Source organism: Beta vulgaris, chromosome 7 (genome assembly GCF_026745355.1).
Source record: "Beta vulgaris subsp. vulgaris cultivar EL10 chromosome 7, EL10.2, whole genome shotgun sequence".
Classification (NCBI taxonomy): domain Eukaryota; kingdom Viridiplantae; phylum Streptophyta; class Magnoliopsida; order Caryophyllales; family Amaranthaceae; genus Beta; species Beta vulgaris.
In genome coordinates, this window is record NC_079208.1 from 1,951,934 (window position 1) to 1,967,962 (window position 16,029).

Consider the following 16,029-nt stretch of genomic DNA (forward strand, 5'->3'; position numbering starts at 1 on the left):
TGGGGATGGGTCTCATATAAGATTTTGGCATGACAACTGGCTTTTCCAAAGACCTCTTTCTTCTTTTCTAGTCCCCCCCCCCCGAGGAATACTCGTCTGCCTTGGTTTGTCAGTTTTTCTTGCCTGATAGATCGTGGGATAGGCCCAAGTTGGCGTCTTTCCTTCCCCCTCATTTAGTTGACCATATTTGCTCTTTTTTTATCCCGTTGTATCCCCAAAAGGATTCTCTTTATTCGGGGTTAACAGCGAATGGTGAGTTTATTTCTGTTAAATCTGGTGCTCTTTTGGCTCAGGGGCTCGCCTCTCCTTCTCTTCCTAAGGTTGACTATGACTAGATTTGGAAGCTCTCGGTTACTCCGAAAATCAAAAATTTCTTGTGGAAGGCTTGTAATGATGGTCTTCCTTCTAAAGCCCGGTTGGAACGTAGCCATATTTTCCTCCCGGAAAAGTGTCCTTTTTGTAACTATCATTCCGAAACTATTAACCATTTGTGCTTTCAATGCCCCTTTGCCATGGATGTTTTTGGTATTCTTCATCAAGATTATTAGTGGCCGTTATTCCCTGATGTATCCTCTTCTTTGCATCTTCCCTTTGCCCAAGTTATAAACCAGTTATCCACCTCCCTCTCCTCTGACGATTTCAATCTGTTCGCCATTGGTTGGTGGTTTGTGTGGTTTTTTCGTAATCAAATAGTGTTTAGGGATTCTGCTTCCTCAGCTCTTTCTGCAGCAGCTATAATTAGCAAGTTTTCTCTTAATTGGCTGAAAGTGGATGCCTCCCTCCCTCTTTTCCTTCCTTCTGCTGCTAGGTCTGGTCCCAGGCAGCCTTTGCAGCGCCGCCAGGGTGCTGCTCTCTGTTGGGCTCTCCCTCCTTCGGGGTTTCATAAGATAAATTTTGATGGTTCTAAGTTGAAGGATGGCCATGCTTCTTGTGGTTTTGTGGTTCGTGATGATAGTGGGGATGCTATTCTTAGTGGTGCCTTAGCTCTTGGAAGGTCTACCTCTATTCTTCAAGCGGAGGCTCGGGGTCTTAGAGAAGGTGTGCGAGCTGCGCTTGCTATTGGAGTGTCCAAGGTTGTCATTGAAGGTGATAATTTAGCTGTTATTAACTCAATCAAGAAGGTTTGGAGCATTCCTTGGGAAATAGCGAACATCATTGGGGATGCTGCTCGAGACCTCGATCAGTTTTCTTCTGTTCAAATTATGCATATTTTCAGGGAAGCTAATCGTGCGGCAGACTTTATGGCTAGCAAGGGTCATCAGTGTTCGTCTTTGGTTCTTTCTTTCCCCCCTTATGAATTGGATTTTTCCCTTATCATCCGTAAGGATGTTTTAGGTTGGCCTCCGGATTAAAGGGGTTTGCCTAAGTTTTCTTTTCCTTATTAAAAAATAAAAAATAAAAAAAATAAGATTGAAGTAACATGCAACCAAAATATAATAGGAGAAATATAATATGTGAAATTACTTTATTATTTTTATACGGTAGGATCGGATCGTAGAGTCGTATGATCATAGAATCGTGTTAAGATCCTACCATGTGATTTTTTGTGGTTGGGCAGGATCGAAAGATCCTACAAAATTAAGATCCTACGTAGGATCGAGATCGGTGAGGTCCTGCAGGATCGTAAAATCGTAGAATCGTAAGATCCGGATCGGGATTTTAACAACAATACTTATCGCCAAGGCTAGTTTTTATTATAACCTTCATCTTTAAACAAAAAATAAATTCCACAAACAAGAAATGGTATTCTAAATTCCACCTGATTAGTCTACTTACTCCAATTGCTTCCTCATCAGAGATGCCAAATGCAAAACAACAGCTAATTATCATTTTTAAGGTCAACCATAAATAAAGATATAGTTTTTAATTGTATAAAATGTCATCATTTTGAGGAAACAAATGTCACCATTGCTACTTAACAACATATATCAACATAAGAAAAACAACATATATCAGCATCGTATCAAAACAAAAAAAATGACAAAATCTAGCACAACCCACTTTAAATAAACGGCATTAACTGAGCTAATTATCTTCAAAAACCCAAATTTAGAAGTAGTTAATTAGTGAAGAAGAAAGAGAAAATCATAAATTTAGTTACCCAGAAAAAAAATGGGTGATGTTGAGCTAGAAGCAGAAGTAAGACAACCTTTGATTGACCCAGAAATTGAGACGTTGTCAACTTCACTTATCAGTTGTTTGTATGTTGCTCACTTTTTATCAAGATGGAGTGCCAGGTTTTTTTTTCTTCTCTTTCTTCAGTTTTTATCATGAAGTTGTTGGTTTTTTCTGTTGTAAATTCTGATTAAGCATAATTATCCTCTATCTTTATATGTTGTCAATTTTGTTTCATCTTATTATGTTATGATTTGAGTTTTGGGATTTAGATTATCATCTCATTGATTGTGTCGAATTTTCTAGTTAGCTTCAAAATGATAGATATGGGTGAATGAGTGGGTGGGACAAGTATATTTAGAGTAATCCACGAGATAGACATTAATGACATTAATAATTAGTGGAGGATAACTCAGGAGAGTTAATTATTATCTAGTTGTCTATTTTTAGCAGATGGTCTATTCGGTAGGTAGATGTATCAATTTCCGTTGTATTTTAGGCCTTGTTTGGTATATAGGAAGTCATACTTCTTAGGAAGTTATTTTTTCCATATATTTGAAATTCCTAGGAAGTGTAAAATTGTGTTTGATTGATAATGGGAAGTAGAACTTCCTATGAAAGCTCTACTTACCTAGGGGACCTAGATAAGTAACTTCCTCCATTTTGGAGGAAGTAGAACTTCCTAGGAAGTGCAAATTCCCATGGTTTTGCCAACCAAACAATTTCATATACTTCTACTTCCTAGGAATTTGCACTTCCCATGATTTGTTTTGTCAACCAAACAAGGCCTTAGTTGGAGAAATGTTTTAATGGATGGGATTGGTGAGAATTTTGAGCGAAAATTAGGGAGATTCGTTGAATCACATACTCTATCATTTGTAGTGGGTCGGGTTGAGATTTCACGGCCCATGACCGGACTGTGAAATTCATGGTTTGGACGGGATGGTCCACGGGCTGAAAAATCTTGGCCCATACTGATTTGTTACCGTTTGTACGGTTTGAGGGCCTAGCGGGCTGACATGAGATTTTTTTTTTCAAAATTATTTTATCATTCGAATCATTTATTATTGTTGCATAAAACCTTTAAAATTAATTGAAATATATACAATTATTAATATTAATGAATAATTTCATTATTTTTGCATTTGATTGAATTATAATATACTCCCTCCGTTTTTTTAGATGTAACATTGGACTTTTCACATTTGACGAAGCACAACTTTGACCGATAATATTTCCAATTGTATAAAAGTAAAAATTATAAAAAATATATATTTGGAAAGTGTATACCGTGACGAATCAAACAAGATCCCACATGACTATATTTTTTCTTATGTATAAATAATAATTAGTGGACAAAGTGTATTGGATGAATAGTGCCCAAAGTCAATATGTTACATCTAAAAAAAACAGAGGGAGTATGCAATTTGATTCAAATATATATAATTTGATTAAAATATACGCAATTTGGTTGAATAGTTACTTGGGCTGGGCTGGTCCGGTCCAGCTCATGGGTTGGGCTAGACCGTTTTCGTGGACCGAGGCTATGTTCAGTTCACCTTATTTTTGCTTATTTCAGATCTAATCAGATCAGATCAGAAAAAATAAGTTCAGATCAGATCAGTTCAGATCATGCTTATTAGGGGTGTAAGTTATTTGGTTAAAAACCGAAAACCAAACCAAACCAAACCGAATTAGTAATTTGGTTTGGTTTTTTTGGAAATTCGGTTTGGTTTGGATTCAAAAAAATTATTTTTTCGGTTTTTCGGTTTGGATTGGTTTTGGTTTTGGAAAACCGAAAAAACCGAATTATTGTCACTTAACATACGAATGTTGTCTATATATTTTTTTGTGTTTCTTTTTTTTAATATTAATTACGAAAATACAAAAATATTGTCACTTAAAATACAAATTATCAGAAAGTTTGGTTTAAATTCGGTTTGGTTTTTATCTTGGTTTGATTTAATTTCATTTCGGTTTGGTTTGGATTTTGGAATATGAAAAAAAATTGGTTTGTTTTGGTTTAGATTTTGAAAGATAAAAAAATCCGGTTTGGTTTGGTTTTTGGTTTCATATTTTGGTTTGGTTTGGTTTGGATTGAGTCGAATTTCGGTTTGGATTTGGTTTGGAAATTTCAAAACCGAATTTATTTCGGTTTGGTTTGGTTTTGACCTAAAAGCAAACCAAAAACCGAACTTACACCCCTAATGCTTATATTTAAAAATCATTATATCTTTCATTACATATTAGTAAAAATTATAATAATTGAATATTAATAAATTACTCATTGAGACGAATCAAACAAGACCCCACATGACTATATTTTTTTCTTATATATTGAGCATAATCTAAAAGATAAGATCTTGTAATCAGAAAAAATAAGTTCAGATCAGATCAGATCAGAAAAAATAAGTTCAGATCAGATCAGATAAGTTCAGATCAGAAAATTTCAGGTGAACTAAACATAGCCCGAGTTGGGCGGTTTTAGACGGCCTTTCGTGGATTGGACTCAAAAAATCTGGCCCATGGCCCACCCCACTAATTTTACAGTTCGAGTTGGGTTGGATCAGGCTTTTTCGCAGGCCCGACCCACACAGCCCAACTAGGCAGGTTGGTCATCTCTAGTCGAGACTAATCCAACAACATTTTTATAGAATTACATTTAGTTATTAAAAGAAATTTTTTCATTAAAATTAGTATCTGAATAGTGTAGAAGTTGCATTTATTTACAAAAAGAGGAAGTATTTGACATGGATGTTGGCAGGAATCTGCTGGGTTATACTTCATAGTCTTTTTTTTTTTCCAATGAAAATTAATACTAACTATGAAAGAAAGGTCATTACAAAAGTATCATCATGTTAGTAGGACAGACACCAGAGTTCATCAATTTCGCCAGGAAAGCACTGTAGTCTGTAAACTTCTCTTACTACTGATTTCGCATTTGTCGAGAGCATCAGTTTAAGATAAATGGAAACTGACTCAAGCCGTTTGTCAATGGTAAAACTGTGATTGTTAATTACATTAGCCATTTACCCACCGTAGTCTTAGTTTCTGATCTGGATCATTTGCTTATTTGGTATTAATAACTGTTACTTTTAAGCTCCACGCTTCCGAACAATTATTGGTGAACTTTATCTGCAGAATGTGGGAATTTTCTGTAGCTTTATACATGATTCACATATGGCCAGACTCATTGCTCCTTACTGCTCTATATGGAGTTGTAGAATCAGCTTCCGTTGCGCTTTTTGGACCTATTATTGGGCAATGGGTGAGCACGCTGACATATGTCAAGGTTCGTTGGTCTTGGACTCATCTTATTTGTGCTCATTGCTTAATCAGAGACATGAATTTCAATTGTGGAAAAAATAACTTCCTATTTGAACATGAAAAATTTGGCTATGAGTTCTTTGTGAAAATTTAACATAGTTGCTATGAAAAGCTTTAGTGCAAATTATTCATCCATAGTCCAGAAATAAATGTGAATCTTGGTTTTCTGCTTACAGGTTCTTCAACTCTGGACAGTGTCACAGAATCTATCATTTGTAGTTGCTGGAATTACAGTAATCATTCTACTGGTCTACTCGGGTTTAACGAGTATCATGTTTGCAGCACTCGTTCTGGTAACTTATCTCTCAGGAGCTGTTGCAGTGCTCTCAACACTTGCAGGAACCATCTTAATTGAAAGAGAATGGTGAACAGATTTTACTTTCAGAAAGAAAAAGAGTGCACATCTCTTGTTGTTAGCTAGCTTAGTAAGAGTGGTATATTTATGATTCTCTTAAAATCACCAAATTGCAATTTAACAAACATCATAATCCATTGCACAGCACCACTTCAAAAGGAAAAGAAAAAAAAATTATAATCTTCTAACATGATGATAATTTTGTAATGACCTTTCTTTCATAGGTAGTATTAATTTTTGCCTAAGCGACACAAATCGATATGAAAGCAGAAAGGTCATCACACTGCTTTCGATATGAAAGAAAGATCATCATCGCTTAGGCAAAAATTAATACTACTTGCAAAAGAAACCACTGCTTTCGTTTATTGTTTGTTATGATCAATTTATCTGTATGATCCACCATTTTATAACTAACAATCTAATTTATATTATGGTCAACTAATAAGAAAAGGTGCCACATAAATGTACAAAAAATTTGGGACTAAAGATTTGGGTTCAAAAGAAAATATGTTTTCCTTTTTTTATTAAGATTGCTCTTCTTGAACATCTCCTACAAATAGAAATTTATCAAAATATAAATGCAGGGTGGTTGTAATTTCAGAAGACCAGCCTTCCGGAGTGTTAACAAAGCTGAATTCAGTTCTTAGAAGAATTGACTTGGTGTGCAAATTAGGTGCACCGGTGGTTTCTGGTTTTCTTATAAGCTTTGTGTCATTGACAGCCTCAGCTATATTTTTGGCTGTTTGGAATATCATCTCTGTTTGTCTTCAATACTGGCTACTTAGCTCCGTATATAGAGGTGTTCCAGCTTTACGTATGAAAGATATTAAAAGAAAGGAGATCTCTTCTCATGAACATGAACCGAGCACATTTGTTACTGAGCAAAATGCCAGCTTGCCTTTTGAGGACAGAAGCAACAATTCTTCAGCTGGAAGTCAAAAATTAGGATGTTTACCGATATTTCCTTGTTTCGGTGCTTGGAAAGTCTACTTAAACCAAGAAGTGGTGCTTCCAGGACTAGCCCTGGCATTGCTGTATTTTACTGTTCTTAGGTAAAAAGAACTAAAGAAGTTTCTATGGTCACTTTGCTTACTAAATGAAGAAAAAAGAAGTATTTGTCTAAACTTTAAAGGTTAAACCCTGTATTGCTGCCATGATTCCTAGAGTCTTAGTTTTTATGAAGTGAAGAATCTTTCTGAGTTATACTTGACAGGAATAAAAGAAGAGTAGGGCTAAATAACAAACTGTTTGCTACCGAACAAAGGAGATAAAAGGGGGATGGGGTGCACCCGTGCAATTGACAATTTCCCCTTTTTTTCTATTGTTTAGTAAAGACAATTTGCTATTTAGCCTTTTTCATAAGATAAAAGAGAAGAAAGAATGACATATTTGATGTTGGTTTTCATGCAGCTTTGGCTCTTTGATGACTGCTTCCTTGGAATGGCAAGGCATACCTGCATATGTGATAGGTATAGCCCGAGGCATAAGCGCTATTGTTGGAATAACAGCGACTTTCACCTATCCAATCTTAGAGTCTCGACTTTCAACTCTTAGAACTGGACTTTGGTCCATCTGGTCTCAGGTATAATAACTCTACCGGCTCTATGGTATCAACAACACTTTCTGCCAATTGACATGCCCAATATTCCATTAATCTATTTGGATCCACAAGATCTGTGGATCATGTTAAATCATTTCACTTACCATATTGTTTTAATAGCATGATAATGTGCACTCGATTGTTTGTGTTTCTTCGTGCAGTGGTCATTCCTCCTTCTATGTGTTGGTTCTATATGGGTCAAAGATGGCATGTCATCCTCATACATGTTAATGGGTGGCGTTGCAGCCTCCCGGCTTGGATTATGGATGTTCGATTTGGCTGTTATCCAACAAATGCAGGTAAAAGAAAATTTCTAGCAACAAACTTTTTCTTTTTAAAGGGAGAAGCAGTAGTCACTTCAGATTTTACCTGTTCTATGCTTTTTTTTGGATCATGCATTAACACTCTGCTTTTTTACTTAAGCTTACAATAGCGTAATGTGCACTACTTTTTGTTGGATGTAGGATCAAGTACCGGACTCTGATCGCTGTATCGTAGGAGAAGTCCAGAATTCCATCCAATCTACCATGGATTTGTTGGGTTATGTCATGGGAGTAATTGTCCCTAATCCAGAGGTGAGCATGATCTCATTCTTCTCTTAAAAACTCTTATCAAACTCGAAAATATTCAAACTAAGTCGAAGATAGAGTTCACCTTCTTATGTACTAGTTCTATTTGACTTGGCCATTAATTGTTGATAGCATCTGAGTTTTCTTCTGTGTCCAATTCCACCATACGCGTAGCTGTAGTCAAGGAAATTGCCTTTGAACCCCTTTCCCTTTCTCTGCGCCTCCGCCTCTAGTACTCCAAGGCTCAATGGTGCTTCCCCATAACTTACCATATGAAAACAATTTTCCTGTATATGTCTAAAAAAGTATAATTTCTCAATTTGCATAGGTCTAAAGCTTAGTTACAATCTTATCGTCTACGTTGCGAATTTTTTGTTGGGGTCCTATGCATACCGAACACTACCACTTTGGAAAGCCTCATTTCTTATGCTCTCTAGTCTTAACATGATATTGCACTTTTTTAGACAGAGTACTAAAATTGACTTTGTTATGATTATTGCCTTGTTTTGCAGCACTTTTGGGAGCTGATATTGATATCCTTTGCAATAGTAACATTGGGTGCAATACTGTACACAATGCATATATGGCGAGTACGGAAGCACCTGTTTCATTTTGAGAAGTTGTATGGATTAACTAGGAGATTTTTCGGATCATCCTCTTAACTAGAGCAACTCTAACATGACATTGACATGACGATACGAGAGAAACACAAAGTCAACCTGAATACGATCTATATAGATTAATTTGTCATATCATATAATTATCCTATATTTATGTAGATTTGGATTTATTTTCAAGATATATACCCAAAACCAATACGAACACAACTTGCTTACCCAAATTGTTGGCTCTACTTATAGCATATATAGATTTCATTTTCTAGTTTGACCTTGTAAATGGTCCAATATCGGATCATTCAATTGTTGGAAAATAGCAATTTGCAAAGCATGTTATGACTTGAGAGTTGAGAGTATCAAATAAAGAAGAGAGTGATATCTAAATTTTCATTTGTTAAATACATTCCAATTTCCAACAGTAAGGGACCGCATCCCTGATTCATTTTTAATAGGGGGCATACTATTGTCGTGTTATGTCTAACAATATGCATAATGCATGTGATATATATAGAGCTGTCAATTCAGTTACTCGAATCGGCTTCAGGTCGGGTCATCTCAGGTTTCGGGTCATGTTCGGTCAGGTCGTGTCAGGTCATTAAATCAAACAGGTCGGGTGCAGGTCGGGAACGATCATAATTTGATCAGGTTTGTCTCTGTTCATTTCTTCTTTCGGGTTCGGCTCGGTCAATTTCGAGACATGTCATCTTTCGTGATTATGTGGTGTCGGGTCGGGTTTATAGCAGATTTGTAGCAGGTGCTTTCAGGTTCAGGTCATGCATGGGTCGGATACTTATCAGGTGAGGACAATAGCGGTTTGGGTCAGGTACAAGTCGGGTTCAGGTTAGTAGTTATCGGGTTATACCATACTTGGTTTCAGGACACTTTCGGGTCGCTTCAAGTACGGAACATGTCATAAAGTTTTTGTGGTGTTGATTCGAATTTGTATCATTATTTAAGATTTCATTGAAAATCAATGCTTGAATAGTTCATCTAGTTATATGCCTTTTTATAGTAGTGTTAGTTTATGAGTTATATTACTATGTCGTGAAATCAATGACAAGTCGAGTTATCAACAATCAACAAATCAGTTAAAATCGGGTAACATTTAGAACCAAGTCAAGTAAAATAATGTACCGGGTCACAACATTTCTAGTAAAATCAGGTTACGGGTCGCAACAGGTCGGGTTAATGACAAGTTACGTCGAGTTATAATCAGTTTCAGGTCCTAATCGGGTCAGGTTGCGAATCGGGTTCATATCGTTGTCAGGTCGGGTCATTTCAGTTATCGGTCTTTTTGGGCGGGTATCGGTTCATGTTCAGGTCATAGAGTATCGGGTCAAGAGCATGTATCAGTTATTATCAGTTTGGGTACAAGTCGGGTTTCAGGTGACCTGTTTTGCCAAAATTTCAGGTGCAAGTCAGTTACAGGTCATTACAGGTTCATGTCGGGTTATCAGATCAGGTCATTTTTTTACAGCTCTAGATATATCTAATTTAGTTATAAATGTCACTATGGTTATGATGTCTTCTCCATTTCCAAATAAATGTAACGTTTCTCTCATAATAGAGACAAGTCATTTATTTCATAATAAAGGGAGTATATTTGTTCTTTCTAGATTTGACCAAGTGTTGGATTATGCTTTTGAATACAAGCTAGCTCTTGCTTCTAGTTATATGATTCTCAATTTATAATAAGGTAAAGTATTAAATTCAAGGGTAATGTTATATGTAGCCCTTAGGTTACATATAAGCATTAAATACATTTTTTGAAATGGAAACGGTTTAAGAATTCAAGACACATTTTCACATCAATTGAGGTAATAAATGCTTGATTTAATATTTTATTTTCTTTTTAAGCACCTTATACATATCCCTAAGGGCTATTAGGGCTATGTATATCATTTTCCAATTCAAATCTTTTGTTTTAAGAAAAAAGTATATCTTTTTATTTTTTTATTAATTAAGCAAGGTTCAGTTGTGTTGCGTAGAACCCTAAAAGCAAACAAACCCTCTAGGATCGACTTTTTCCTAGAGGGGAGAAAACAACAACCATGTAATGCACGGTACCATTTTTTTTAACTAAAACCCAAATCAATCTACTAATAATAATTGAAAAAAAGCTTTAGCCTTGAAAATTAATTTAATGCCTTCCAATCTCTATTATCATATAACTAATATAAAGCAGAGTACAAAAGCCAGCTCACAAGGTCACGACATTTGGTGTCCTCATTGGACGCCATTTGTTGCGCTCATTAAGTATCATGTCATATTATTATTTTCGAATATAAATAGAGTTCTAAACTGATTAAAATACAAATAGAGTTTAGGATAAGAATAAATAGAGTTGGGTTCACAACTTCACAATGATAAACTTAAATATAGTAAGGGCATGTTCTCTTTGGCATAAACAGCTGAACTGAACTGTACTGAACTGAATTGAACTGAATTCAATTGAATTAAATTGAATGTAATAAATATATAAATAATATTTAAATACAATGATAATTTGAATATTAAATAATAATTATAATGATAAGTAATAATAATGAATAATAATAATAGTATTTTGGATATTTTTAAATGATAATTATAAATAAATAATATTAATAATCATAAAATAATAATAATAATAATTAATGACAATTAATAATAATTATTTTATATTATTTGTACTAATATATTAATACTTGATGATGATATATAATAACAATAATATATATCTAAGAATTAAATTAATATTACTATTTTAATAATTATATTTAATAATATAATAATATTTAGTAATAAAAATAATGATTGGGTTGGACCGCGAAAATTACATCATAAACCGTCTTGACGCGATTTGATTGGTTTATGGGCTTAAAAACGTGGGTTTATTTGTGCTTTGACCTAAACCATGTTCCTCCTAATAATAATAGTAATAATAATGAGTAAAGCTATAATAAACAAAATAATATATAGAAACAACAACAACAACAACAACAACAATAATAATAATACTTAATAGTAATGATATAAAAATAAATAATAATAATAATAAGAGTAATTAGTAAAATAAATTATACCAACATAATAATAATATTTAACACAGTGGTTATAAAAGAATGGAGCTGAACTGAACTGAACTGAACTGATTGAAGCTGAACTGAACTGAACTGAACTGATTGGAGCTGAGCTGAACTGAACTGAAAATAATTTGGGGAAAACATGCCCTAAATTGATTATAACTTTTAATATATATAGTTCATAGTATTATAATTTTTGTACAGTGTTCAACAAGTAATTTAAAATAAGATCCATTTATACTATATTTAAAATTTTATATTAAAGTAACACATAAAAGGAAATATTGACTATACTAACGTAATAAAGTAACTTACTGCAATTAGAATTAGCGATTTAATTAGAATTAAGGTTATAGTATTAAAGTAACAGAAAGTACAGATTTAATTCGAAGTGTTATGAATCCAGGAGCTTGCCGTTTATACAATGCATGATATGTTTTAAATTGGGCCCTTTCAAATAAAACCAAATTTTTTTGGATTGGAGCCCTGTACGAAGGGGCTCTTTGCACACCCGCAACTACGACCCCTGTATGGCGGTATGAATCGATTGACAAGTCCAACCTTGATATCTTGATTTCGGGTTATATATATATCGTCTGTTCCTCAACTAGTAGGGCAAACCGCAAAAGTTTTTTTTTTTTTTTTTTTTTTTTGACATCGGGAAAACGTACATTAATTGAAAAAGAAAGTACAGGCTAAAGCTAATACAAACAAACAGAAAACAAAGCAAACAAATTCTAAAGGAGCCACATATGCTCTTACATACGCTACCAAACTCAAACTAACTATTACATATCTGATCCAATTAAAACTTGTCGTGAGCGATGATAGGTGAGGTTGGGTTGATGTCTTGCTGAAGAAGACATGATAGGAAAGGAAACATGTTGAGAGATGAAATTCAGACGATCTTCGAAAATAGACTGCTGCGTCGCAACTAGCAGACACCAATATCTGCTAGATGGGAAATCCCAAGGTCCTTGAACGAAATTAACTTCCTGGGATTCTACATATAGAAGTAACAAAGAAATCACGTTCTTTGGTGACTTCTGACCCTCTTGCGAGGGTAACCAGAGTTTAGTCTTATAAGACTGAAACTCGAAACACGTGGAGGTCGAAACTTGCCCCAAATTAAATTGGAGGGCCTCCCACAAGATGCATTTTTGCGGTGTGATGACTCTGAAAGTCAGCACTATAACAATAACTGAGGGTGAATTATGATACAGTAATTCACCTAAACTATGGATCCGACGATCCATCCTTGCAATCTCTAACCCGAAAGATCGAACCACAACAGATATAAAATGAGACCATCCTTTCTGCAGAACCCAAGAACCTCTTATTACCAACCTAACCATACTAACAAGTACCCAAACACAGCCATAATCAGAACGGGACGGGTAATTGGATCTAGAAAAATCTAAACTAAACTAAAACATAAAACATAATAGAAACAAGCTAAGTAAACCACCACCCGAATCATGAAGACACGCTTACAAACAACACCGCACAACCTGCAAACTGTATGTAACCTACACTCTCTTAACAAGTGCTTCCTTGGCGAACACCAACCTAATAGCAGCTAACACAAAGGGGAACGGGGAAGGGAACTACTCTAAAACTAAACTCGAACAGAGAACAGGGGACGGGGAAGGGGCACTAAGACTACTTACGTCGAAACCAAACAGGGGAACGGGGAAGGGGCACTAAGACTACTTATGTCGAAACCAAACAGGGGAACGGGGAAGGGGAACTTAACCTAACACCTCAAGAGAACCGGGGAAGGGGAGGGGGGACCTAAACCTAATCACTGCGAACGACAAAACCAGGGGAACGGGGAGGGGAAATAACTGGGCGACTTGGAATTGGGAACGGGGAGAGTGAGGTAGACGGCGACCAACCAGGGGAGGCGGCGACCGGCGACTAATGAACGAAAGCGATAACGGGAAAGCAGGAACGAGCGGCGGCGGGCCTCGACGGGAAGGCGGCAGACTAACAACGCAAACGAGAACGAGAACGAGAGGGCTCGACTGCTGAGGAGCCCGAGGAGGCTCGCACGGCAGTCGAGCCCTCTAGGGTGGTAGGTGTGCGGCGGGGGTTTTTAGGGTTACTGGTAGGGAGTCGAGAGAGAGTTAGAGAGAGAAAGAAAGAAGTTATTGCTCCAAACCGCAAAAGTTAATTGTGTAGGTTATTATCATAACAATAGCATCTGCAAGTAGTAGTGTTGGAAATCATGAAAACAATAGAAGAACCCTTACTTGGTTATTATCATCGCCAAAACTCCAAGAATGAAACTCAAAATAGTAGAAACCCCATGAATGTTCGTGATCATCGGGGTATTTTGATCATTTTATTTATGCCGTTTATAATCCTTTTCACCATATTGATGGGCTCTATTGTAATCATTGCGGTGTCTTTTCCTGGTCATCCGTTATTCTTCCAGATTGATTCGATGGAGGTAACTTCTCCTACAACGATTTCGATGGAGTCAAATATGACTATGACTATGATGCTAACCCTTATTACAGAAACTGAGCAAAACACATTATTTGAGTCATTCATGGTATCAATCAACTATCAACTTGACTCGATCTCATCAACGAAGCTCGAGCCTTTATACCAAGAAGGCAACAACTACCGACAAGGCACAAAGCAGAAGACGATGAAGGTAGTAATCGACGTTAAGGCCGAAGATCATCGTGTGATCGTGGATTCAATTGCTAAGGAATTGATGGCAACCCAAGATCAAGATCAAGAACAAGCATTGGAGTTTAGTGTGAGAATAGTTACTGACTTTTGGACATTAGGTAGAAGTAGTCGTACTAGGTCAAATGTCATAAACAACTGTGATGGAGTTAAGCTCAGATTTTTACCTGCCATGACTATTGGAAGCATGATGGGTACTCCACCCCCATGCAAATATAGGTACTCTGGAAACTAGGGGCAACCATCAACAGTTTCTATACTTATGATAAGTCCCGATTTTTTTTTTTTTTAGTGAGAAAGATTATTTTTGTGTTACGTGCAATTTAACAATCAGGGGACGAATACAGCTTGTGTTTGATGGTAGCATTGCATCTAAATCTCTTTGCCTTTTTATGTGTGAATTAATCAATTTTATGCATTTTTCTTCGCTGCTCCTTTTGTATCAGCAATCAGCAACTTATATGAACTTGTGAGTTGTGATTAATGATTTATGATTGTTCTTTTCCTCCACATCATGTTGCACTAGCCAACCAAAATTCATTAAATAAACTGCCATTGATTAGATTATGATGTGAATAATCTTTGTATATCTTTTATTATTAGGATTGATATTTTCCATATGGGAAGAAATATTAGGCTAAAAATACAATATGATAAGTGCCTAACAATCAGCAAAAGGATAATATCATGCTAATAATGATAGGGTATACCAAAATTAAAAAAGATATACCAAGATAATAAAAAAGATATACAAAGATTATTGATCTACATAATTTATCAGCTACGTACCTCTAAACAAAAACAAATTAAAGCTCACCTACTTGTTATGACAGATGTACCAACAGAGTGTTAGCTACGTACGTCCACGGGCAAAGAGAGAATAGTTTTATTGATGAAGAGGAATATCATCTTACAGATGTTATGAACTAATTTCGTTGAATTAACGATATTAGGTTAAATAGGCATTTAACTCGGCTAATCTAATTCGGAATCGCATAATGCATTTCACCAATCCCACGCCTACAGCAAGCCGTGGCACTAGGCGCGAGTCGTGGTCAGCTCTCCGCATTTGCACGCGAGCTGAGACGCACTGTCGCGACTCGCCGTTCTGCAGATAACCCGATTCTTACAGATTCAAGGCATATTCTAACAAATCTCCACCTTGACTTGAATCCTCTCACAACGAGCCAGATAACCAGATAACAGACGCATTGAACATAATGCCCATATTCTCTATGCAACCAGATTTGGCTCGAAAGACAATCAACCAAATTTGTTTCTTAAGCTCTCGGCATTTGCCCGCGAGCTGAGACGCACTGTCGCGACTCGCCGTTTTGTAGATAACCCGATTCTTACAAAATTAAGGCATATTCTTACAAATCTCCACCTTGACTTGAATCCTCTCACAACGAGCCAAATAACCAGATAACAGACGCATTGTACACAATGCCCATATTCTCTATGCAACCAGATTTGCCTCGAAAGACAATCAAACTAGATTTGTCCCTTAAGGACACCATATTAGCCCCTAAGGACCCTAGACTTTCCCCAAAGAGCAATTAACAATCACGAACATTAAGCAAGTCCAAACAATGTTGAAACTTACTCTGCGGAACCGACTTGGTGAACATATTAGTAGGATTATAAGCTATACCTACCTTCTTCACCTTAATCGTTG

At 36.1% G+C, this 16,029-nt stretch overlaps 1 protein-coding gene across 2 annotated transcripts; it reads left to right on the forward strand.

The window, feature by feature from the left end:
* The first annotated feature begins 1,574 nt into the window (after positions 1–1,574).
* Positions 1,575–8,848, forward strand: LOC104898234 (solute carrier family 40 member 2-like). 2 transcript variants are annotated; one of them, XM_048647976.2, is made up of 8 exons: positions 1,585–2,237; positions 5,257–5,407; positions 5,619–5,806; positions 6,382–6,849; positions 7,208–7,379; positions 7,559–7,696; positions 7,862–7,972; positions 8,479–8,848. In XM_048647976.2, exons 1-8 carry the CDS (start codon positions 2,113–2,115, stop codon positions 8,626–8,628), a joined length of 1,503 nt encoding a protein of 500 aa, XP_048503933.1. In that variant the 5' UTR covers positions 1,585–2,112; the 3' UTR covers positions 8,629–8,848. The 2 variants fall into 2 exon arrangements, 1 of the variants encoding a protein (XP_048503933.1); XR_007276207.2 differs by lacking the exon at positions 8,479–8,848 and having other exon boundaries at positions 1,575–2,237; positions 7,518–7,696.
* The last annotated feature ends 7,181 nt before the right edge of the window (positions 8,849–16,029 follow it).